This window comes from Saccostrea echinata, unplaced genomic scaffold (genome assembly GCF_033153115.1).
Source record: "Saccostrea echinata isolate AGI-Se365-2 ecotype Australia unplaced genomic scaffold, CSIRO_AGI_Sech_v1 ptg000001l, whole genome shotgun sequence".
NCBI classification, from domain to species: domain Eukaryota; kingdom Metazoa; phylum Mollusca; class Bivalvia; order Ostreida; family Ostreidae; genus Saccostrea; species Saccostrea echinata.
In genome coordinates, this window is record NW_026889750.1 from 3,706,249 (window position 1) to 3,732,950 (window position 26,702).

General features: G+C 32.1%; 1 protein-coding gene across 1 annotated transcript; it reads left to right on the forward strand.

Annotated features, from left to right (window-relative positions):
- The first annotated feature begins 12,661 nt into the window (after nucleotides 1-12,661).
- LOC133179895 (uncharacterized) lies at nucleotides 12,662-18,050 on the forward strand. Its single transcript, XM_061314603.1, has 8 exons — nucleotides 12,662-12,827; nucleotides 12,988-13,103; nucleotides 14,654-14,720; nucleotides 16,474-16,587; nucleotides 16,701-16,791; nucleotides 17,246-17,334; nucleotides 17,434-17,544; nucleotides 17,839-18,050. Exons 1-8 carry the CDS (start codon nucleotides 12,672-12,674, stop codon nucleotides 18,013-18,015), a joined length of 921 nt encoding a protein of 306 aa, XP_061170587.1. The 5' UTR covers nucleotides 12,662-12,671; the 3' UTR covers nucleotides 18,016-18,050.
- Nucleotides 18,051-26,702: the final 8,652 nt, after the last annotated feature.

Sequence of the window (26,702 nt, forward strand, 5' to 3'; positions counted from 1 at the left end):
TAAGGAACATAAAACAACAAAAGTTTCAGAAATGTTGAAAATTTTAGTTTGATACGTTGATAATTTGCCAAATTATTATATAATAAAAAAAGACATTATATGATCAACCGGCGCTGTCGCCGTTTAGTTTTGAACATCACGTCCCACGATGTCATTGTTTCTCAATGTCCGCCTCCTCTACCTAATACATTTATGTAATGGATATATGCCGAATACTGTTCTATATGTAAAATTATCAGACTGTTTGAGGCCCGTTAGGGCCGAAAACAGTCTGATAATTTTACATATAGAATTGTATGAGGCATATATCTTACTTAAAACATTGCTATTTAAATGTCCAAAAGTTACCTGGAGGAGTCCGATAATTACACAATAGGAGTTCAGGCATCAATAGTTTTCTACCTGAAACCATCTAATAAGTAGACAAAAGAAAAGAGAAAGTTTTTTTTAAGACAGTAAAATCAGTGAGTGAACTCTTTTGTTTCATTCATTCAATGGCAGTCGTTTGGCTTAGCAGGAACTATGGACAGTGGTCAGGTGATGAAGGGTTTTTTTATGATTCGGAATATTTTTTTTTTATTAAGTGCGTTTGACATTGATACAGATACAGTGTTGGATGATATCTTCGCGCATTTAAAGTAATAATGCGGATTTTTATCTAAATTTTGATTGGATGATATAATGAAAATCTTGGGTTTTAAAAGTGCGGTCATCATGGTCATTGGCGAACAAACCTCGTTAAATGAAGAGATTCGCAGACTGGTTCTTTATCAGAAAAGGATTTAAATTGGCTTATTCCCAATGATGTATCGAAAACGCTTTGCAAAAAAAAACTGAATGGAAAAAGTGTTACTTTTGAGGAAGTTTAAGACTCCAGTTTCTTCTTGGATTTGCTATTTTTAACTTAATATCCTCGCGTTCGCTTACCCTGAATTTTTTCTCCCTAACTTTTTTTTTGGTTTCTGGACAAATTAAACCTTGATTTCACTCTTGTTGTTGTTTTTTAACTACTGTCCGATTTTGTTATCACTGCCGTCCGATAATATATTATTGGACTGCTTATCATTATTATCGGACGACTATAGGTAAATTTTTAGACTGCAAGAACAAAGGCATGACGTCACAGCAATGTTTTAATTTTATTGATAAGATTCCCTGGAGTTAAGTAATTACCTAAACCTGTCTTGTTTATTTGACTTTAAAATATCACGAACAGCTGTTTTAAATGCATATAATATTGTAAATGGATCTATACATATAGAAAGATCCTCACTTGATTATGCCAGCATATTTTGCTTGTCGGAGTTCAATATCTACCATACATGATCAACGTCACTTTTCAACATGATTGACTTTTGACACGTGACTACAAATCGACATTAATTGTGCATCTCTCTGAACCTTTTCAGGCATTTAAAAACAAATACTCTGGATGGATTTTATTTCTCTGTAGTCCGACTAAACATTCTCTGGATGGATTTTATTTCTCTGTAGTCCGACTAAACATTCTCTAGGGCAATACCAGTTTTTCCAGGGGCGAAACTTTATAGAATGTTGGAAAAAGGAACCCCTCCCCCTCTTTGACGTCATTTTCAAGCCCTTAATTTTTTGGACATTCCATATAAAATTTACGATAAAATTTTATAGAACTTACAGAATGAGGAAAAAATTGCAAATTTTACGAAGCAATTGTGTCATACTACATGCCTGCATTATAACGGAATTTTTTCCAAATATTTATATCAAAAGAGTTTTTCTCAGCTACACTCAGGTAGAAAAAAAAACATTATTTTCGATCCGCCTGAACATACCATTGCTTACAAAAACATTAACAATTTATTAAAAAATAAAACTAATGATTTGTGGTTCATTCTATAAGTAGAAAAGATGATGCTAACTAAATGTGTTAAAATTCATTGATGTACCTAAAGCGATTTTAATTTGATGGCGCTAGTCCACGAACTTTTTGATAACCCCTCGTATTATGAAAGTGCATGTGATACATGTATTTACATTAATATTTGAGGTAGTAGATACTGATAGCTCAGTCGGTAGAGCGCTCGCTCCGTGATCGGAAGTTCGTGGGTTCAAGTCTCGGTCATGACAATCGTAAGTTGATAGAAAGTAGGCAGCAACGTTCCTTCGCCAAGCTTTCGGCACTTAGAAGTGAAAGTTGCGAACCTTTCGGATGAGACCTTAAAAAATTGAGGTCCCGTGTAACGATACAGAATCTCTCTGCCCAATGACCCTGAGTGTTGAGTAAAAAATGTAAGAAAAAAAATGTGTTTGTGAAACACTGATGCCCCCGTATGGCAGCTTATGGCTAAGGTTAAAGTTTCTCAAATGCAAGTCAAACTCCAGGTCAAGAAATCAAAAATGTTGGTACCCAAAGAAAGGTCTTGTCTCGAGAAATATACCCGAGAAATATACCTGTGAAATATGAAAGCCCTAGTACAAACCGTTGAAAAATTATGGCAAAGGTTAAAGTTTTTTCAAAGTAAAACGACAAGGTCAAGGTCAAATGGTGCCCAAGGGAAGGTCTTGTCACAAGTGATACACATGATCGTGAAATGTGAAAGCCGTAGAACCAAACGATCAAATGTTATGACCAAGGTTTAATTTTTTTAAAAGTAGGACAAACTCCAAGGTCAAGATCAATGCCAAAATTGTTGGTATCGTAGGGAAGGTCTTGTCACAAGGAATATACATGTGAAGTATGGAAGCCCTAACACAACTGTTCAAAAGTTATGGCTAAGGTTAAAGTTTTTCAAAAGTAGTTCAAACTCCAAGTTCAAGGTCAAAGGGTCAAAATTGTTGGTATCTAAAGAAAAGTCTTGTCACAAAGAATGCATATGCGAAGTATGAAAGACCTAACACCAACTGTTCAAAAGTTATGGCCAAGGTTAAAGTTTTTCAAAAGTAGGTCAGACTCCAAAGTCAAGGTCAAAGGGTATAAGTTGTTGGTATCTAAAGAAAGGTCTTCCCACAGGAAATGCATATGTGAAGTATGAAAACCCTGGCTTTAACTGTTCAAAAGATATGGTCAAGGTTAAAATTTTTCAAAATTGTAGTAGGTCAAAGTTGTTGGTATGCAAAAAAGGTATTTCACAAGGAGTACACCTGTGAAATATGAAAGACCTAGCACAAACTGTTCAAAAGTTATGGCTAAGATTAAAGTTTTATCAACAGTAGGTCATACTCCAAGGTTAAGGTCAAAGGGTCAAGGTTGTTGGTACTCAAAGGAATGTCTTGTCACAAGAAATACACATGTGAAGTATGAAAGCCTAAGCTCCAACTGTTCAAAAGTTATGGCCAAGGTAGAAGTCTCATAAAATTTTGCAAAAGTGGGTCAAACTCCAAGGTCAAGATCAAAAGGTCAAATATGATGGTACCCAAAGAAAGGTCTTGTCACAAGGAATACACATGTGAAATATGAAAGCCATAGCTCCAACCAATCAAAAGTTATGGGCAAGGTTAAAGTTTTTGCGGAAAAGACAGACAGACAGCTAGACAGATAGACAGACAGACAGACGGACGGACAGGGCAAAAAGTATATGCCCCCGAATCTTCGATTACGGGGGCATAAAAAAAATGAAACCCTTCGCCGCTATATGGTGACGTCTCTATATGAGTGAAAATATCTCGAATGGAACAAAAGGTAATAGACAATCAATCAATCAAAATGAACAGTTATTTATGTATATGAAGTTTTATGAAATAACAGAGGTAAATCATTTTTTCCATGATCACAATTTTTACTCAAGACTTTTGGATAAAGACCTTCGTAACCTTCGATGCCCCCGTATGGCAACTTATAGCAAAGGTTAAACTTCCTCAAATGCAAATCAAATATGTTACTACCCAAAGTAAGGACTCATCTCGAGAAATATATCTGTGAAATATGAAAGCCCTAGCAGCAACCATTGAATAGATATGAAAAAGTTTAAAGTTTTTCAAAAGTAAATCAAACATCAAAGTCAAATGGTCAAAATTAATGGTACCCAAGGAAAGGCCTTCTCACAAGAAATATACATGAGAAATATGAAAGCCATAGCACAAATCGTTCAAAAGTTATGGCCAAGTTTAAAGCTTTTCAAAAGTAGGTCAAACTCAGAGGTCAATGGATTACAATTGTTGGTATCCAAAGAAAGGTCTTGTCACAAGGAATGGACATATTAAATTTGAAAGCCCTAGCACCACATGTTCAAAAGTTATGGCCAAGGTTCAAGTTTTCCAAAAGTAGGTCAAACTCTAAGGTCAAGGACAAAGGGTTAAGGTTGTTGGTATCCGAAGGAAGATCTTGTCACAAGGATTACATGTATGAAGTATGAAAGCCCTATCACTAACTGTTCAAAAATTATGGCCAAGGTTAAAGTTTTTCAAAAGTAGGTGGAATTCCAAGGTCAAGGATAAAGGGTCAAGGTTGTTGGTATCCGAAGGAAGATCTTGTCACAAGGATTACATATGTGAAGTATGAAAGCTCTAGCACCAACCGTTCAAAAGTTATGGACAAGGTTAAAGTTTGGTAAAATTTTGCAAAACTGGATCAAACTCCAAGGTCAAAAGGTCAAATATGATGGTACCCAAAGAAAGGTCTTGTAACAAGGAATACACATGTGAAATATGAAAGCCACAGCTTCAACCAATCAAAAGTTATGGGCAATGTTAATGTTTTTGCGGACAAACTAACAAACAGGACGGACTGGGAAACTATACACCCCCGAATCTTCGATACGGGAGCATAAAAAGCGAGAAAGGATCAAAACTAATGGATCAAGGCTTATAGTAACGCAATCAAACCATTTTTGAAGCTACGCTAAGAAAATAAAACTATTATTTGAATGTCTTTTAAAATGTATTGTCTTTTTAGGAAGATTGTCTTGAAGCACGGACCATTCGTTATCTATTGTAGTAATAAATGCAAATAGATGATATCACTCTTTTGGATAGGTGAAATCACCAATTGAAAACGAAAAGGTGATTTTTATCAATTGGAATACTAGTATATAGATGATATCACTCTTTTGAATAGGTGAAATCACCAATCAAAATGAAAAGGTGATTTTATCAATTGGAATACTAGTATATAGAATATATATCACATAAAATATGCATCATTATAAATATGAAGTTTTTCTTGTCCATATATTTTTTGACTTGAATTTGTAGACCACGCTGTTTCTTACTTAAAATTTAGTTATTTATTTTTAAACATACATATTTTTTTTCCTTTGGACGAAATTTTTAAGTATCGTCAACATTTGTTTTAAAATTTTAAGGGATTTATTATTCATTCTTTTAAGAATAGGATATTGTATTACTTTGACGTAATAAATGTAAAATTACTGCCATTTTTATCAAAAAAGATTCTCTGATGATTCTCAGAGGCTTGTTAAGGACTTGGTTTCTGCAAGTTTTAAGGCACTAAAAACAGGAAGCCATATTTTATTATCGATAAATTACACAGAACGATATATTTTTTTCAAGTATTCGCAAAAATCAAACGGTTTTGTTTAGAATATTCAATTCAACGATATAAGATATCTTCAATGGTTTTCCTGTTGAGAATAAATATATTTGATATGATTTAGGGGCATTTTTATTGGCAATTTTTGAAATTATAATGTACTAAAAAGGGTTTTACAAATGTTGAATTTTAAAAAAATCGGCAAACGTAGAGTTTTTATGATCCACAATCTATAAGAAGAATAACATAAATATTTCTTGAATTTACTTTGAAACTTTTAATTTGAAATTTTCACAGTTGTCATGGCAAAAGACATATTGTTCAAAAGTAGTGATGAATTATTATATTATACACTATTATGCTAAATATTCAATACCAATGTATAATACCAAAGTATAATACTGTACAGCTTCCTTTCCTGGAGAAAACTATACAGAAAGTAAATAACTTAGCTGATGTAAACAATAATAACAATGAAGAGAAAGTATCAGTAAATATAACATAACTGTCTGTAAGTAAAATATGTATAACTTTACAGGGATTGATAACATATGGAGTTTTCTGCATTCCTTTGCATTGCATTTTAGCAAAATTGTCTTGAAGGACGGACCATTCGTTATCTAATGAAGTAAGAAATGCAAACAGATGATATCACTCATTTGAATAGGTGAAATCACCCATTCAAAACAAAAAGGTGATTTCGTACATTGGAATATATAAGTGATATCATCTATTCGATGGGTGATATCATCCTTAACTCTCAATTACTAAGAATTTTAATAGAAATGGATAAAATAATTTAAAATATGCATCATTATAAAGAAGATGGGCAAACAAGACGTGCAGAATGCCTATAGCTTCAGATATATATAAATTATATTCAATTTGTGAATTTAGTTTTTGGAATAAAGTTCTTATTATTGAAATTTAAGAAATTATGACAATCAAAACTTTTTAGCCGAAAATTTTCTGGGCAAATATTATTCTAATATTAAAAAAATAATGTGGTATTCTTGGGGTTCGAACCCTTGGCAATAAAAATCCTGAATATCATTTTTACTTTGAGAGTATCACGCTAACCACTACGCTTCACAACTTCTGACAAATCATGTTATTTTAATGATGTTTGTGAAACGAAACTTGGACTTCAACTATTTCTCGGAAATATTCGAATTCTGTGTCATAAAAGTGTATATTTTTAATGTATAGTGGGTCTTTACTCCATGTTCTTGTTAGTCAAAAATGTATATTTTTACGCAAACTTTGAGGATAAACTTTCAGAAAAATAATGGAGCGAGGAGCCACTCATACAGTATGGAAAAATTGTGCTTTAGTATGAATACTTGATCATTTTCCCCTTTTTGGTGTATGTATGCTATTTCATAGACGAATAATTTCAATCTATGTGAGATTGTTGCGATTTCTGGGGAATTTACATAAAGTATAGGTATAACGTTAACGTGTACGTTAATGACGCACCATAGGCATTTCGCTCCTCTTGTTCGCCCATCTTCTTTGAAAGGTTTTCTTATCCATATCTTTTATAACTTGACGTTGTAGACCATTCTGTTTCTTACTCTTAAAATTTATTTATTTATTACTAAACAATTATTTTGACGAAATTTAAGTAGCAAGTATCACCAACGTTTATTTTAAAAATTTTAGGGATTTATTATTCATTCTTTTAAGATTAGGATATTGTATTACATTGACGTGATAAATGTTATATTACTGTCATTTTTTGAATCAAAAAAGTTTCTGTGATAGATGATTCTGAGAGGCTAGATAGGGACTTGGTTCTTGCAAGTTTTAGAGCACTAAAACGAAGCCAAATTGTATTGACGATAAATTACAAATAGGTCTAGTTTTCCCTTTTTTCAAGCAATTGCAAAAATCAAACGGTCTTGTTCAGAATATTTGAAAGTAAGAGTAGAATCTGATAACAAAAAAGTGCATTTTCATTTTTTTAAAAAACATAGGACAAATAATTTACGATTCCTCAATCGTTTAAGCAAAACGTGTAGAAATTCATTGTTCTTAAAACCTGAAATATGGTCAGTGAATGAGTATATAAGGCATTTTTAAATGAAGAAATTAATTAAAATTAGTAAATGCTATTAACTTCATCCTCGGTCGGGTGTAAAATCCCCACCCCCAATATCCCCCCTTCACAATAAGTAGGTTTAGATATTGCATCATTGTGTTAAAAACTTTTTCGGATCTATCAATGACTGTATCGTTTTTAAATCAGTAAAATTTCCATATTTACGAGTAGACATAAATTATTTGCCTCACTTCAGTCCGGCGTAAATATACTCCCTTTACTGAAATTATAACGCAAATATCTTCGGGCTAGTCCCGGAATTACGCCGGAGTTACGACTGGTCATACGACCTTTTATGAAACGTGCCCCATTTGACAAAGGTCACTCCTAAGTAGGTCTGTTTTTCTTATGGAAGAATAATCATAGAAAGTGTGGAAAGTAGACAGATGAGGTAAGATTAAAAATCTTTACAGCATTTGCAAAGATAACAAACACGACAAATAATTCCATAGAATGTATAGGGACTAATCTGCCATGAAGACCTATAAATTAATGTATCATTGTCGTCGATAAGGTTTCATGGCTTTCTTTTCTTTTTTTTCTTCTTTTTTTTTTTTTGTTTGTTTGTTTGTTTGTTTATTCATAGGAGGTGGTTTTGTATTAGCTAGAAGACTAGCGAGAATATTTCTGTTTCATTAAAGAGCGTATCTTTCCGCCGGATAAAAGTAATGCCAAAATTTTACGTCTACTCATGGGTAGGCGTAAATTCGGACATAAACATAAAAAATGTTGACTCTAAGTATTTGAAAACGATCGAAACAGTCATTGTGATTATTTAAACCTAAATATTGGGTTTTTCAATGGGAGGTTATACCCATCCTGAGATGTGATTGACAGAATTTACATAACTTACTTTTAAAAATTTCTTCATAAGGTAAATGCCTTTTTAGGGATTCATTTGATCACCGTCTCATATAGGTTTTGACAATTCTGCATTTATACACATTTGTAGCACCCATAGCAAGCAATTTCACATTGAATTTCCTTGACAAGCCAAAAAGGTAACCAGACGTTATTATTGAGGCGGCAAAACCGTAGTGGTGTTTTCAATTGTATACATTGTAAAAATTGTTATTGCCCCCAGCCCCTACCGTTCCTACGGATTTCTGTTTGTTATACTTTGGGAGTGGGGTGTAAATCAACTTTTTTTATATTTATACCTTTTGTCTCAATAATTTAAAAATAGAGCAATTTCTCCACAAAAGCACAATTTTGTTATATTCTCTAACTTTCAGAGTTTATAGAAGGTACAAAAATTCCAAACATTGCAAGAGTTTTTAACTCATAGAAACTGTAAAATTAGTCGCTCTAAAATTCGTAAGACTCGCTGTCTCAACACCCTCTTTCGGCGCAGCGGTACGTGTTTGTTCACGAATTTTAAAATGTATATCAGGCCATCTTTAGTAATTTGATAATTTGTTTGCCTTCTAAAAGCCCGGTATTTCATCTTCGGATCGATCCTTTTCACAAAGAGTGTGTGAGAAAATTTTAAAATTTATATTATTGATAGGTTCAACATGCAATTTTGTGAATTTTGAATCGAGTAGATCTTCGAGGGGAATTTTTTTTTTTAAAAAAAAAAGCTAGAACCAAAAACAAAACAATACAAGAAACACTACTTTTGCAAGCCCAAGCATATGTCCCCTCGACCTCAGCTGTGTATTATACATTGGATTTGAAAGCAAAGAGCAAATCTCTCTCAAAGTGTTGCAAAATTTCATTTTTTTTTTAGAAATAAATGACCCGTTTTTAGTTCCATGGCAATGGCAGCTATTTTGGATATTTAAACACCAGAATCTTGGAGAGACACTTACGCATCAATATTACATGTATATATACATGTTGTTTTAAATACAATTGGAGAAAGAATCCATTTAAAATAAAATTCCTTTTGGTTTCCATGGATACATTTAAACCGATTACATTGTACCAATATTTTTTTTTTCAGAAACCGGTTTGACCAGATCAAAAGAAAAAGATTTTTATACTTCAATAGAATTGGTTGAACGGTTACTGAGAAAAATGAGATTTAAGAATAAAAATATCAATTTTTCTCCTCCTTTATATGTTTCAATGAAACGGATCGCCATTTTGAAGAAGGGGCACTTGTAACAATAAATGTATGTTACCTCCATACATAAGTACAACCAAGATATATTATTGGGGGAAAATTTGCTCTGGGGGAAACTCTTTTTTCCGAAGGGGAAATTCTACTCTAGCGTAATTTTTCCGTGGAGGAAATCCTACCCTAGAGGCTATTTTCTGGAGGAAAATCCTACTCTAGAGCCAGTTTTACGGGGAAAAGATTTTAGATAGGAAAGCCTAATCTACAAGACCGTACCGGTAGTTTAACGATGTTTAATTGCCATTTACTAAAACGTCCACACTTGTTGAACCTAATTTAGAAATGGATTTAATTACATTGTTTAACGAAAATCGTGTTGTTCAAAACCCAATTATATTAAACTTTTTTCCAATAGAAAAAAATAGCTTGTTTATCGCAAATAAAGTCGGCAAAAGTGTTTTAAAAAAAAGGGGGGGGGGATTTTGTATCTAAAGCCATCATAAATGTTTGCATAATCATGCATATAAGTCATGCACTAAATAATTTTATTATACAATTTGTAATCAAGTTCTCAGGTGCCATGCAATGGAGCATAGCTATAATGTCATCGGTAGTCAATTGATCAAGGATGTAATTCACGAGATAATCAATTTGTGTATTCAAGCTGTTGATTTTACTTTATATGATTATTTATACAGACATAAATATAAACTATAAAATGTCTTTCTTTCTTTGTTAGTTTTTGTTTTATCGTTTGTATTTTTTTTTTTTTTTTTTTTGGTTGCTTTTTTTTGTTTGTTTGTGTTTTGTTTGGTTGGTTGGATTTTTTTTTTGCAACAACTGCACTATTGACTCCGATACTAAGAACAAAAAAGCATTTTATTCTTTAAATTAGCCCACGCAGGTTTCGTAGTGAAAAACTGCAGTGTTTTTGGCTATATTTCGTTAGCTTACTTGAGCATGCAACCCCGTTAACAACCATCCTGTCGGTACACAAGTTATCCTGATCTGCTGATTGCCATGGGTTGATATCGACGTCGACATCGTAAACTTAATGGAGTGTGTTAGAAGTGCATATGTATTTTATCATTTATTTGCCCCTGTGTATTTTTTCAAATTAATGATATAAAATTACACTTTATAAAACCTTTTATATATACACATATAAACTGTAACGTAACCGGTAAAAGTGTTGTTTAAAATGGATTATTTTACGGATAGCAAACGTATAATTATTTCTGATTTTGGATAATGAGTTTCTGAAATAAAATAATCGTGTTGGAATTAATTTTGTTGTTTACTACCGGGCACGAAAATAACGAAATTTAATCCGAACGAAATTAAATACGTTTAAAGCATACATGAAATCCATATATTCTGATGTCGGACACAAATTAAGGAGAAGCGCGGATTAAGAATTTTGCCCGGGGGAGGGGGGGGGGCTACCTAATTGGTGGCCCGAGGGAACAAAACCCCTCAGAAGCTTCTGTGATTCATCTATTAGGAAAATTTATCTTTTACTTAAAATGGTCAGTAATTTTACATTTATTACGTCGATATATTACAATATCTTAATGTTGAAAGACTGTTATTAAATCACTAAAAAAAATAAAATAATTATTGATGATATTTGCCTTTAAATTTCGTCAAAAAAAGAAAAGAAATGCTTATGTCAATAGAAAGATACTTAAATTTTAAGGAAGAAATGGAATGGTCGACAAGATCATACCGTCATACATGTTTTATATTTTATTTCATCGATTTTTATTCTAATATTAAGTAATTTAGTAATCCATCCTATGCCAAATTCCATGTAGTTCACTGTAATACAAGCGAAATATCTACAATCTAAGTAACACAAAATCAAAATGAAATCTTGCCGAAATATGGCTGAAAATAATGCCGACTATGCGCAAACAACAACAATCAATCAATCAATTAAAATGAAATCAGCATACATGAATATAAGATTTATTTTCATAGCTATTAACCAAATAAGAAGAATGAGACACCTCTATTTAGTGGCATATTTCCTTTGAATGAATAATGTTTACATCCAATGAATATTTCCTTTATTTCTTGAGCAATGGCTCTTCCATCAACGCAACAACAACGTATGTATGTAGATGCATGAAGATGATGCTTGTAGATAATAAGCTGTTTTTGTTAATGTTGATTTCTATAAATTTACTGTTTTTCGGACTTTTCTTCTTTTTCTGTGATTGTAGATAATGGGTTGATTTTTGGTATTATAATATCTCTTGATTTCGAAGACTAACGGACTAGTTCTAGTTTCTTATAATTCACTGTTTTCTGGACATTTTGTTTGCTACAGTGTATGCTTGGAGATATGCTGTTTGGTATTTCTCTTGATATTGATGACTTATAAATCAAATTGATTGACCCATTTTACCAAAAAATAGCCCTTAGAATTTGAACACTTCTAACCATTCACGATTTTGGCCTTTTTATTGCTTTGCTTAATTGTTTAAGTCATCACCATTTTACGCAGCATAAGCATGTTGTGATAAAGACAATTTATAATAGAAAAAAAAGAACTATGTGAGATACTTTAACTTTGTGCCATTTCCTCCCATTGCTATTTTCACACTCTAGGATTTTCACATTGAATTTGCGAATTGTGACTGTCTTATATCGGTTTCTAGCATACACACCAAAAATCTTTATCACTCCTGAAAACAGTTTGATAGCGAGGTAGAGGGGAATCAACATGCTCGTCTACCTGTCTTTCTATCCAACTTCGTGAAAGCTAATTTTGTAATTAAAAAAAAAAAAGAAGGAGCTCGCTAACATGCACAAAAGTTGCTTATAATCAAAAGGGTTATTTAGAAAATATGTAGATCATATGCAGGAATCAGAAGAGACTAGGAGGAGGGATTTCTAGAACTGAAATATTAATACCACTGAATAACAAATTGACTCCCGATCATCATTCCTTATGCAAAATAAATATCTTTAAAGCATTTTCAAGATTCAATTTTCAACTTGCAGCTAGAATTCAACTTACATAAAACATGATTCCAGTAGTTGATTTGGCGCCATATTCATTATCGGCAACAGCGGACCAAGTGGAGACCTCTACTTTACGTAAACTTGCTGATGAAATATGTCACGCTTTCCAAGATGTTGGCTTTGTCTATTTGAAGAATCATGGAATACCTCAACAATTGGTTAGTGATAGTTGAACAGATCTATAAAGAAAAAAAACTAGATAATAAAGTATTGAAACAAATTAACTTCAATTTTTACATCAATGTTTATGATAAAGATGAATATTTTTTCATTCTACAGTTTTTATGCTTATAATTATAATACCTTGTGTTTCTGTAGATCAGCGACGTGTTTACAACATCTGAAACTTTTTTTGATCAACCAGAAGAAATGAAACAAAAATATGCTATTCCCCGAGGAGAATTTCACGGCTATATTTCATTTGAGGAAGAGAAGTATTTATGCCTTTTGATTCCTTTATTTCCTTTTTTAAAATTAACATTCCAAACTTGCTTCATTAAGAAGTAATAAACTTGCCATCAAACAATTGGTTAGTCTAGAGCAAAAACACCTTTTAAAAATGAAATGGTTAAAACGTTAAGTAGAGTATAAATAATAAAGAAATGCATGTCAATACTTGTACATGTATATTGATTGAATTCTATACATCCGTATACATCTACCAGTATTATCATATCCTATCAGTTTTTGCAATTTGCTTCAAGATTTAAAAATGTAGTTTTTTTAATTTTCTTTTATGTCAAATCTTAATTAAAAAAAAAAATAATTCAGTATTCTGTATTCTCGTTCATCTCTTCACCTAATGTTATTCAGTCAGGTGATTTTTTGCTATCCGTTTCTGTTTGTTGTCTTCCGTCGTCCATAAAGTTTTTGAACATTTTAAGCTAATTCTCTGATATAAATCAATTTTAGTACAAAACATCTATAGATAAAGGAGAACAAAAAAAAATCCTTTTGGGAATGAGATGTGGGGACAAAACCCTCAATATTCTAGCACTCTTTAAAAATCATCTTCTTTACTCTTGGACATTTTTAGGCAAACTGCATGAGAAATTTTGAAATTCAAATTTCTGGTGCGGGTTAAGGCATCAGGTATGTTTTAGTCATACACTGAAAATGCATAACAACTCATGGATATTAAGCATGCAATCGAACTGTTGCATGATTATACAAAAACCAGCCAACCATTCTAGATTTGTGAAATTCATTTACCTTGGTGAACCCCCAGGCTGTAGATAAATTGGTTACATGATTAAAAGGTATTTGCTAAGTGTACCTTTCGAAATCTATTAATATTCATAGAGATAAGAGAGCAAAATGTATGCACAATGATAGTAATGAAAAAGATTAAGATAACGAACAGTGATCGATTTCAAAAAATCTACAAAAAATACAAATCTTTGTACAGGGCATAAAACACGGACCCCCGGAAATTCCAAAGTTGGAATCAGGTGCCTAGGAGGAGTTATCATCCTCTGTTGACCGTAAGCCCTAAGTCCTTTGTATTGATCAGGTAAAAGGAACATTTCATAGTAAAATTTAGTATAAAAACAAAGGTAACAATTGGAATGAAACACGTCAGCCAAAATACGACCCATTGATAGGTTATATTTGTACCAAGGTCATTATAAGGACGATAGAATTTACGAAATACTCGAGGTTGTTAAAATCCCTGTAATATCAACTTATTTGTCAGTAGCCTGTCTCGGTTAAAAAACTGATCGTACTCTTAATTATCGTATAAGTTGGGAAACGAAAACACCATATGCAGGTGATAGTGGAATATTACTGCATAATAAATAAGGACAAATCATATCGTTTATCATACAATATAGTTGTTAGTTGGCTCTTATCGTCCATAGTCAGTAAACCATCCAAAATATGAAACAGATGTGGCAGACTCCAGAAGGTCATAGTAAGTTAAACGTTAAACGTAGGGGATCTAAAAAATCTGATTTTAATAAATTGCTCTTGTTCTGAACAGAGTCAATCACGACAGACCAGTTTCTGATGCTCGAGAAGGTTACGCTATGTTATTTTCCAAGGATGGTGTAAGTTGAGAATTTTCTTGAGCGCCCTTAATCGAAACTATTGGTACATACATGTATGCGGATTGACCGATATATGTATCCGTTAATCTAGCTGTCACTGTGTCCGTTTGGAATTAACGTATGTATAGCAGTTATGACTGCTTTTATTAAACTTAATTTTTTTGACATGACTTATATTAATGGATAACAGGTTACTCGGTAAAAATCCATAATCGGTTAGTTGAAAGAAATACATGTATGTATGAATATAAACCCAATTTCATATCAAAATTCACCTCAAATTCTCTTTTTAAAAAATCTCAGTGTTGATATTTTGGTTTTTCACTATCTAATTAATTCAATTTGGGGGTAATAAAGAATCTCCTGATTGATATTGTTGGAAATGTTTAAACAACCGTCAATGCTCAACCTGGGAAAGATATTTATAAAATCACTGTTGAGTAATGTGATCGTTATTGTCGATAAAATTATATTTTAAACCAAAAATGTAAATTGATAGTCTTTTTTATGTTGAGAATGCAAAATAAACTTGTGACATCTGATCTAAGAAATTATTTTTGTATATGACATCTGCTATCTTTTCGTCTCCAGCTTTCACTGAAAGTGGGTGATACTGATTTGGGTCTGCCCGTCCGTCTGTCTATCTATCTATCTGTCGGTCTGCAATTCGGTCTGTGTGTAACATTTTCGTTTCCCGACGATATACATCAATGAGCCTTTGAGCTTTTGCAATAAAATTTTATATCACAATTCTCCATGACCATAAATAACACAACGGTCCAAAGGTCAAGTTCATAGATGTGCATTGCACATATATAGTCTTCATATACTAATTTTAATTTTTCTGTAAGCTTTTACAATAAAATTTTGGTCATGAATTTCTTTAACTTTGAAAATACTCCTATTGACTTTAGGGCCAGAAGCTGAAAGATCAAGGGTTTTTTCTTTCTCCATCTGCAAAATTTATCAGTTCTTCCATCCTCTCCTTTTTCCCTTAAGCTGGGGACACAAACTCTCTGTTAATTTTTGTTTTTTACATGCTTTTGAATCTTTAAATTAAAACGGTGTTCTGTTAAACATAAACAGAATATACTTATTCATCTTTTTTTATTCTTGTTTCAATGAACAAAGTTTACTCGAAAGAATAAAACTTACCAATATGTTTTTATTTTTAAATATACATGTATGTATTTTCATTCGATTAACCCCTCATAACGAGTTGTAGTTATTTATATTCGATTGTCATCCCTAATTATTAAATCTGTTTTGTATGCATAATAAGTTACAAATCGAATTTAACGTCGATTCTTATCGTTTATATTTCAAACAAGTAGATAAGTATGGCCTTTGAATTTCGAAAATTTTATATTAATTGTGCTTGAGTGGTACAAATGAGGTTGAAATGGAATGTGCTGTTACACACAGATGATTAAAAAAGTTGAGTTAACGCTTAAAATCTACAATCCATTAAAGTTTAAGGCTATATTCACTTTTCCTATAGTGGCACATTCCTGTCTTTCAATCACTCCTGTATTAGCCTCTAAAACATGATGAAATATTGACTGTATAAATATGAATATTATGCCCCCTTAGAACATAGTGTACAATGGGACCAGCTCTCCTCCTTTTTTGAAAAATGAAATTCAAACACGTTGGCATTCTGTGAAAAATTTGGTCATGAGTAGTGTCTCCTCCTCTTTGTGTAAAGCACTGCTGAGACACTAATAAAATGTTTTACTCTTGTTTTATTAAGACATCACCCAAAAACATGCCACCAGAAATAAGTTCAACATTCAAGGAAATGTACATTACTTGTACAAAATTAGCATTAAAAATTTTGGATCTTCTCTCCATAGGATTGAACAAAGTAAGTGAGAACATATTTAATAAAAATCAATCATAATAAACAAACATTTAACATCCATTTGTGAAACATAATGTCATTCTGAATACAAGTACACATCCTCTTTAACCTCACAGGACCGAGAATACTTGAGACAGTTTCACAGAGGAATATGTGTTGATGGGAATAACACAATGCTTCGATCAAACTACTACCCACCTCTAAAAGGTGAGTCTTTTAACAGTTTATAAATATATTGTATAAATATATATGATATTATAGTTAGAATAGATGGCATTCATTACTTACTCACAATACAGGATTCTAAAAGACAGTAACACATTATAAAGAAGGTTCATACTGCTTACAGTATGTTTCTGTGTTAGGAATATTTAAGGTATGAAATCCATTTGTAGTAATATTCATCTACTGCTTACAGTATATTTTGACTACGGATTATTCCGTTTACTTGATTAAAACAGAGGGCTCTTGACAGGTTTGACTTGTTTACAGGGGATGCTTGCTCCTCCTAGGCACCTGATTCCACTTCTGATGTTTCCAGGTGTCCACGTTTTTGCCCAGCTCAAAATTCGTTTTGCTTACACGATTTATGAAATCGATCCCTATTCGGTATATTCACTATTTTCATTCCATAACAACACAAAACAATTTTTTTTTGCAGAAATAAAGGAGGGCCAGGCGAGATGTGGAGAACATTCGGATTATGGCACCATAACGTTTCTATTTCAAGACGATGTGTCAGGTCTGGAAGTAAGAAAAAAATTATTTAGATTTCAACTGTTTAATTTGCTTTTACAGATAACTATTAATATTACATGTATGATTATATCTAACATGAAATCATTGAAGGCAAAGGGCCCTAGCGGTGAATACCTCCCTGTGCCTCCTGTTGAGGGTACCATCGTTATGAACCTTGGAGATATGATGCAAAGATGGAGTGCTGATAGACTAAAGGCCACGGTAAAAAAAAAAAGATTTTTTTTTTTGTTTTTTTGTTTTTTTTTTTGTTTTTTTTTTTTTTTTTGGCAATCCATGAAATGTTTAGAGCGTAATATTAATCCAAAGATCATCTGGATTGATTCAATAATTATAGGCACATGATCCTCGCTTTAAATTAAAGTGAAAGCATTGAGAATTGGCAAAATTCTTTTACATGCAGCTTTTTTTACACGAAACTCATGGTGGGCACAATTATATGTGTTGTATGTATCAAAATATTCTCATGCAAATTTTTTTTAAATCTCTTTCTTCCAGAAACATAGAGTTTTTGTACCACAAGAAGATATGGTCGGGGAGAGAAAAAGACAGTCTATTTCATTCTTTGTTGTCCCCGACGATGACGCCGTTATTTCATGCACAGACGGATCCAATAAATATCCACCCACAAGATGTCTGGACTACGTAAAAACACATTTTGATGCCAACTTTTGAAGAAATTAACTTGTTTAAAATATTTGTACATTTATTCGAAGACAATTGTATTGGTTGATATCTTCCTCCAGTGGATTTCTCTTCTATCACAGGATTATAAGTGCATGCAGTTTTGAGAACAACAGTATCCCGATAGCCTTATAAAATGTAATTACAGAGATACAATAATTTTGCTACATTGTGATAATTTTTCTTCTAAGATGATTCTCAGTATGCACTATTTTGTTGCTTTTAAATACAGATCGGCGGTGAAAAGTGGGATGGTTAGTCACATTTCTTCCTTTCACCTAAAGGACCCTACCGTTGTGCTTATTTACCCTCTCTTTGCAATCTTGACCCACCAATGCTATGTCTTCACTTTGCAAATTTACTGATTTACTCGCCATAGACAATTTAGTAACAAAGAGCCTGAAGGTTAAATTAAACTAGAGAAGCTGTGAGCACTAAGCTCACAAAATGATACCTCCGCCTCCCATATGTTTATAATGGTAAAGTCCATGTTTTGCTATGGGAGATCCCAAATAAGTGTCTGATCAAAAAGTAAAATAGGAGGTGCACAATGGCACTATGTAACAAAGATTCTATAAATTTTATTCAGTGGTACAGGAGGAGTTGTGGATAAAAAAAAGTCACAGCCCCATTACTTGAAGACATTAAAAAGTCCTTGTTCCCGTGCATTTTGCACCGGTCCCATGCTCCGATAAATTTTGACAGGTCCCTAACTAGATAAATATTTTAAAATAAGCCTATCCGGCTTTTGTACTCGTCTGACGTACATGTATCACAGTTAATATATAAATTCTGTTCACAAGTGCAGAAAGTGCATTTGGTCCCCAAATAGACAGACAGGTAAGTATTGATATCGATACAGGCTTTTTGAGTTGGTTACATTGTAATCATGAACAATGCTTTCTATGAGATGTAAAGGGATTAGTCTAGTTTAAATATTATGTTTTGTTTCGATTTGGTGTTTCTTTTGTTCGTTGGTCTTCAATAATAGGCTATCCTATGGAAAGTATTCCAACACCTTAATTCCTAAAATGTACACATGCAAAGCTGATTTGTAGATTGTAATTCATGTAACTTTTTGATTTTTTAATTATGCAACGTTGCATTATCTCCAAACGCCCATTTCGACAAGTAAGCGAGTCAGTTCACTGTTGTACATGCACCATTTTTAATGGTAAATGGTATTTATGATAATAACTTTCTCATGTAACATTTTTTTATAGTGGAGGTGGTACCTGGGGGGTTTTTTTTTTCTTGTTTTTTTTTTTCTTAGTAAACGTTTTCAGTGTGTTGTTTGTGATAAGTCTATTTACATAGTAAATAATGCTTGAGCATATCATGTTTTATAAATTTGTGTTTGTGATAAAAAGCCATACCTGTACCTATCTTGCTGGCAACACGACCGACTCGAGAAGAATGAAGGCGTGCAAGGCGCAGACGATCCCCCGCTCGTTGAGAAGAATTTTTTTTCAATTCGAAAAGTTCATGAAAAGTTATATATTTCAAAAATTATATTGTCAATATAATCTTTTACACATTTGCTTCCTATATGTTGTTGAATAAATTATTGACAAATAATTTATTTTCACTAATGTTTTAAAATACTGTGCATTTGAAAAAGAAAAAAAAGTTTCACGCATGATTCGAAACTCTCCAAAGCTCACGGTTAGGCGTAAGACTGAACGCGTTAGCCACTACGCCACGAAGTCTGCTTGTCTTGTTCTGCGTCAGTGTGATTTAAATTAACGAGTTTGTAGAAGCGTAATTTTTTTTTCTTTCAGAAATGTTCGATTTTCATATAGAATGGGTTCAGACTCCATTTATTTTAAAATATGAAATAGATTTTATATTTACTTTTCCGTCATTTAAAGAATGAAGAATGAGACTTGACCCATTCATATTCAAAAATCATATTTTTATGGCTCTAATTAACCCATTTTCCACCAAATATGCTTTACTGTCAACTTTATAAACAAATGATCAATCAAAAAGTCATTTAATGAAATAACTGAATCAAATGTGTTGAAGATGACATTACTGAAAACATTATTTTAGAAAAATATAACTTTTCCGTGAAGACTGAAAATTGAGAAATATATTGTCCCAGAGCGGGGGATTGTCTTCGCCTTGTACGCCCTCTTTCTGTAAAAGGAAATCACCCTTTTCTATATATAGATATATTTATTCAATTCAGATATCATTTGGGAAGAGTGTTATATTTTTATAGGTGCAACTATGTCATATAACAATCATTTTACATGTCCATTAATCTAATTTCGAAACGATGACTTCAAACGAGATGACTTTAAACAAGACTGTTGATATTCTTGTTTCATCAACTTGTTTGTCAATAGCTTGCCTCGTTTTAGAAATTGTTCACACGTAGAGCATGCTCTTGCGAATCGAATCAACTGGGAGAAATAAACGCCATTTGCAGGTGATAATGACATATTGCTACTTAAGGAAGGAAAGTTGACAGTAGAAAAGTTTTTAAGTCATCAAGTTTTTGTTTTTAGGTTACCATTAACGTCTTTTTCCAGTAAAATATCCAAATATGAAAAAAATGTGTGAGACTGTGTGGTATCTTTTATTTCAAGTTCACTGAGATATTTGGGGTCGACATATATGTGTCTGTATAAAAAAAAAACCAGCCAAATAGTTCACATGAAAGTCGGAGGTACAATGAAATATTTCTGTTTCTTTTTTTAATGTAAAATGATAATACAACACAATATTTTGAGAAAGCAACATTCAGCAAACACTAAGAATTGTATTTTTTCAGAATTTTTTCGTAAAAATTATCAAACGATGTTTTTCTGTCATTGGTGTTACCTTATAAAGGATTGTTGTATAGAGTCAAGTGAAAAACTTAGGAATGCAAGCTATGATAAAAATTTTTTAGGATTATTCCAATTCACTGATAAGTCCAAAAGTATCATTATCCAGTGTTAAAAATTAAGTTTCCGATCAGATTTGGACATTGACATGAGACATAAATTAATAGACACATGCTAAGTTATGCTGTAAATGTAGTGTCATGTGTGTAAAAATCAAAATAACGTATTTCATGATTTTTTTCAAGAAATAAAATTAAGTACTGTAAAGTTATGTCTTACATTTAAACCTATTAAAATTAGCAATACCAATTGCACTTAACAATTAGTATTTAAACATACTATTATATAGAACTTAATGTGGAAAGCAGAATACATTATACATCTAGCATACAAAAATAAAATCGGTTTCTGAGATTTCATACTTTAAACGTTCTTATAACAAAAAGAAGACTGGTAACACCACTGACAGTGACTTATCCCACTGTCACCATAGAATAATACATAGCTGCAGGAGGTGTACTGTCATTTAAGCATTCAAAGAAAAAGTGAGTTATGTAGATTATCTTAATTAAATAAATATTAAACAGAAACCCCCTATTGCAAACTTTAACCCCTATTTATACTTTTCTTCAATTAAGCCCAACACATACGAGTATACTGTATACAAATGCATAGTAAAAGCTGGAGAAAATACAATGATAATTTATCATTAGTTTGGGGAAAAAATGTCGGTAGGGTAAAAGGGTCTCAATTGTGCCATATGTAACGTTTTAAATTCCATTTTCTTCAATAAGAAATAGTAGATAAAAATGTATTTAATCAAAATCTCTTGTCACCGGTGTTACTTCACTAGTCATTGGTGTTACCATAAAAAGATAAATATTCGTAGAGATATTAAAGAAAACGAAGTTAAACTTCGCTAATTTTACTTAACTCATGTGATAAACTTTGAAATTCATTCATGACCTGTACATTTTTTAAAAGCGAGGATATATTTCATGAGTGTAAAAAAATGATTGTCATTGGTGTTACATGTACATGTACTGAAGTTGTCATTGGCATTACCATGTACTGAATAAAGCCTCTAAATGGAAAAATGATTTATTAAAAAATCACTCAACTTGCTTTCAAACACCATGAATTACATGGCATAGTAGAATACAAATTAAATAAATTTTCTACATTAAAAAAAAATTATATATTTTGCCTCAAAAAAGTACTTGTTTTGTCAATTGTGTAACCATACCTGTCATTGGTGTTAAACTTAAGGAGGTAATGCCAATGACAGTAACACCAATGACGTACAAGTCATAAAATGATCTGTCATCTTTAATTGACCCTGAATAATGTAAAGGTCTTGTCCACATCGTTAGATGTTCACCCAAAGAACACCTTTCGTAAAAGAGTTTAATGAATATCTAAAATTGTTTTGAAATAACGATGAAAACACCACTGACATAAAAAGTTTGTACTAGTCACTTTCTTTACTTCAGAAGTCCATCAATATGTTGTGATCGTGAATATCATGGAACAGTTTCTGTTGTTTTTGATGAGAAATGATGTAATATGACTCAGGACTGCTTATGATCCTTTATCAGGATTGATAACTCTTTTGTAGCAAAAACAAAAATAGTAACACCAATGACACAGCTTTGTTGTACAGTCATATTGAATGCTGTATTAATTTAAGGTCAAGATCTAGTAAATGAAAGGTGCCTACAGATTTCTCAAATTTGAGAAATAAATTCCTTTAATGATGCTTTATAACTTTAGCTTGTTCAAATAAGGTGTCGCGGGGCATAATTTGTAGATGAACAAGACGAAAAATCATATTTTAAACTGCCAATTTCAATGAAAAATTAAGAAAACCAGTCATGAATACGGGAGTTTTTTAATATCAGACAAAGGAAATGTATCCAAACTTGCCTACAGTCTCTCAGAAAACGATAATTTGTATGTCCTTGGCCTCTTCTTTAAAATAATATTAAATTGAATATAGGTATCGGGATTACTTTTCACATGATTTCAAATTGAATTCCATGGAGATACTTTATTTTCTACATAATTCTATTAGAGCTGTAAAATACGGGAAAAAAGAAAGTTAAAATTGATTATGACGTCATAATGGATCTAGCACCAAAAGGTTAGTGTAAAGTCCTTTACTAGATCTTGACCTTAAGGGAACATGGGGCTCATATTTCTTATTCGTAGATATATTCTTTTTAACATATACGAGGGTTGTCCCAAAATTCCGTAGACAAGCGTCGTTTTGTGGTAACCCAGTGGCATACATTAATGAAACTCGTATTTTATGCATACATGATTTGTTACACTAAAATTCAAACCATTTTTGGCATATTTATCCTTATTTCAAGAGAAAAATTCCATAGAAGTTGGCCGATTGGTGTGATAAAAATCATCCATTGATTTAAAAGAAATTAATTATGTGAAAATTTCTATTAGTCATAGAATGTATAGATGTCATAGATTGTAAAGTAGCAATCTAAAATGGAGAGAAAATAAAAAATAGGATTTTACAAGGAAGTGACACGTTAAGCTGCTTTTTTTTTATAATGACCCATGAATGGAAGTAACTATTGTTAATTGATAATACGTCGTTAATATATCTAGTATTCCGACATCTTATACATAGTGGAGCTAATAAAGGCTAACAGATTCTTGAAAAGCATTACATTCATTATAAAATTGAAGTACAATTAATTTCCAAGTACATGTAATATCAAATTTTAGAAAAAGACTAAAATTTTCCCCATACGAGTCTAATAATTTTACAATCAAACTGGACATGTTTTGTATCATCTTCTATTTCACAATTTTCACATTTGCTCACAGAAACATTGTTGTTCAAAATACTATGTAAAAATTTATAATTAAATTCTGATATTCTCATCTTTAATAATCTTGATTTTATAAATATTTTTTCCATATACGACCATCCAGAACTTTAAATATTCTTCTCCATCTATTTTTTAAAAAAAATCATATCAATAAAATTGAGAAATAAAAAAATTGCTTTTTATATCTCGTGTAGAATTTTAGAATAGAACAATTTTTGTTAATTGTCTTTCATTTTAACTTTAAGTCTGCAGACAGATAACTAACAAATCCAAAACATGATTCCAGTGGTTGATTTGGCACCATATACATTGTCAGTCACAGAGGAAGAAGTGGACACCTCTACATTACGTAAACTAGCCGATGAGATATGCCATGCTTTTCAAGATGTTGGCTTTGTCTATTTGAAAAATCATGGAATACCTCAACAATTGGTTAGTGATTGTTAAACAACAGTTGGGAAGTTTCAGTTCACATGTATAGTAACATTTTATGCCTTCATGCATTAAAGTCATATACAATAACACTTTTCTTAAAGTATTTTTGAAAACGAGTTTAACGTGCAAAACCGTTTGATTGTTGACACAAAATAGATTAAATTTCAATTAAATAGAGAAATTATATTTGAGATAAATTCCATGTATGGAAATTTAGAGTTTATAGTCCAGATAATAAAAAAATATGACATTTTAGATATATGTTTTAAACCCCAGCAATTGGTAAGTTATTGATGAACAAATCATATAGAAAATATCTAGAGAATAAAAAAGTGAAATGAACCGACTTCTACATTAATATTTGTAACCTTCCACTGTTAGTTTGCTTATATAACTATGTATTTCTGTAGATCAATGACGTGTTTTCAACTTCGAAAATGTTTTTTGACCAGCCAGAAGAATTGAAACAAAAATATGCAATTCCTTGTGGAGAACTCCACGGATATATATCATTTGAGGAAGAGAAGTATTCATACTATTTTGATGATTTTCATTTTAGTTTCATTAAAAAGTAATATATTTTGCTATCAAATAAGGTAATTGTAATTAAGAGAATAAAAAAGTTCAAATAGCGTGGTTCGTGCATTAAATAATAATAAATAAAGATCAAGGATCAATGCATTTCTTACTATTTAGAGTTATTAATTTACTCAATCAATTTTCACAATTTCATTCATGTTTGGAAAATGGGTCGTGCTCCTTTTTTTAGTTCACCTGAGCCGAAGGCAGTGCGCTTAACCTAACCAAAAAGGAAAGTATAGACCAAAATGGCAGACGATACTAATGATATCGCCGAAGTGGAACAAACCATGAAAAATACGAAATATGTGATGCCCAACCATATAACAAACATATAGTAATAAACAATGAAGGTAAGTTACTTTAAAATCTACAATACATTTTGCGTATAATTTAACAATAATAAAATAATGACGTTCGAGGACGGAACACATATAACCTTAACCCCCTTGTAAATTAGAACCTTCCGTAAGCCATGACCAAAAAGGAAAACAACGTGGTCAGCAGACGGACATTAAAACGGTAAATTACGATTAATTTATACAATGAATTGTAAGTTAAATGTAATAAACGTGCATAACAATTGCTGGTATAATTATAAGAGTCCATATTTTTAAGTATCCATGAGTTTACAGTCCTTATTTCACACCGTGGGAAAGTTGGTCATGTACCAAACATGAAAGTGTAGGATTTACCAAACATGAAATGATAGGAATTACCAGACATCGTTTTATAGAACACTTGGTAAACTTTAACAGTTAAAATATAATTGCTGTAAGAGAATGCATGTACATATTATGCTGAAATATAAAATAAATAAGATTATGAACACAATATGATGTATACATATATGTTAAAGGGGGGGGGGGGTCTCAAAACACAAACATTTCACAGGAGATTTTACATAAAGTATACTTAAATGTTAGATGAAATATCAAAGGAAAATTTGTAATAATTGAGACTTAATTTTTTACCTTCATGTTTGGTGTACTATAGGCATTTCGCTCGCCTTGTTCGCCCATCTTCTTTCTATCTTTAATCTTGATAAGATTCCCTGGAGTTAAGTAACTACCTAAACCTGTCTTGTTTATTTGACTTTAAAATGTCATGAACAGCTGTTTTAAATGCATATAATATTGTAAATGGATTTATACATATGGAAAGATCCTCACTTGATTATGCCAGCATATTTTGCTTGTCGGAGTTCAATATCTACCATACATGATCAACGTCACTTTCAAAATGACTGACTTTTGACACGTGACTACAAATCGACATTAATTTTGCATCTCTCATCTCTCTGAACCTTTTCCGGCATTTAAAAACAAATATTCTGGATGGATTTTATTTCTCTGTAGTCCGGTTAAACATTCTCTAGGGCAATACCAGTTTTTCCAGGGGCGAAACTTTATAGAATGTTGGAAAAAGAAACCCCTCCCCCTCTTTGACGTCATTTTCAAGCCCATAATTGTTTGGACACTCCATATAAAATTTACAACAAAATTTTACAGAACTTACAGAATGATTCAAAAATTGTAAATTTTACGGAACAATTGTGTCATACCACATGCCTGAATTATAACGGAATTTTTTGAATGACAAATATTTATATCAAAAGAGTTTTTCTCAGTTACACTCAGGTAGAAAAAACCCCCATTATTTTCGATCCGCCTGAACATACCATTGCTTACAAAAACATTAACAATTTATCAAAAAATAAAACTAATGATTTGTGGTTCATCCTATAGGTAGAAAAGATGATGCTAACTAAATGTGTTAAAATTCATTGATGTACCTAAAGCGGTTTTAATTTTATGGTGCTAGTCCACGTATTTTTGATAACCCCTCGTATTATGTACGTGCATGTGATACATGTATTTACAGTAACATTTGAGGTAGTAGATACTGATAGCTCAGTCGGTAGAGCGCTCGCTCCGTGATCGGAAGGCCGTGGGTTCAAGTCTCGGCC

Excerpts from the sequence above, each read along its gene's own strand:
- LOC133179895 (XM_061314603.1), top strand. The coding sequence starts at position 12,672 with ATGATTCCAGTAGTTGATTTGGCGCCATATTCATTATCGGCAACAGCG. Across the intron at positions 13,104-14,653 it reads ATTTCATTTGAGGAAGAGAA|AGTCAATCACGACAGACCAG; the intron begins GTATTTATGCCT and ends TGTTCTGAACAG. Across the intron at positions 14,721-16,473 it reads TGTTATTTTCCAAGGATGGT|ACATCACCCAAAAACATGCC; the intron begins GTAAGTTGAGAA and ends TGTTTTATTAAG.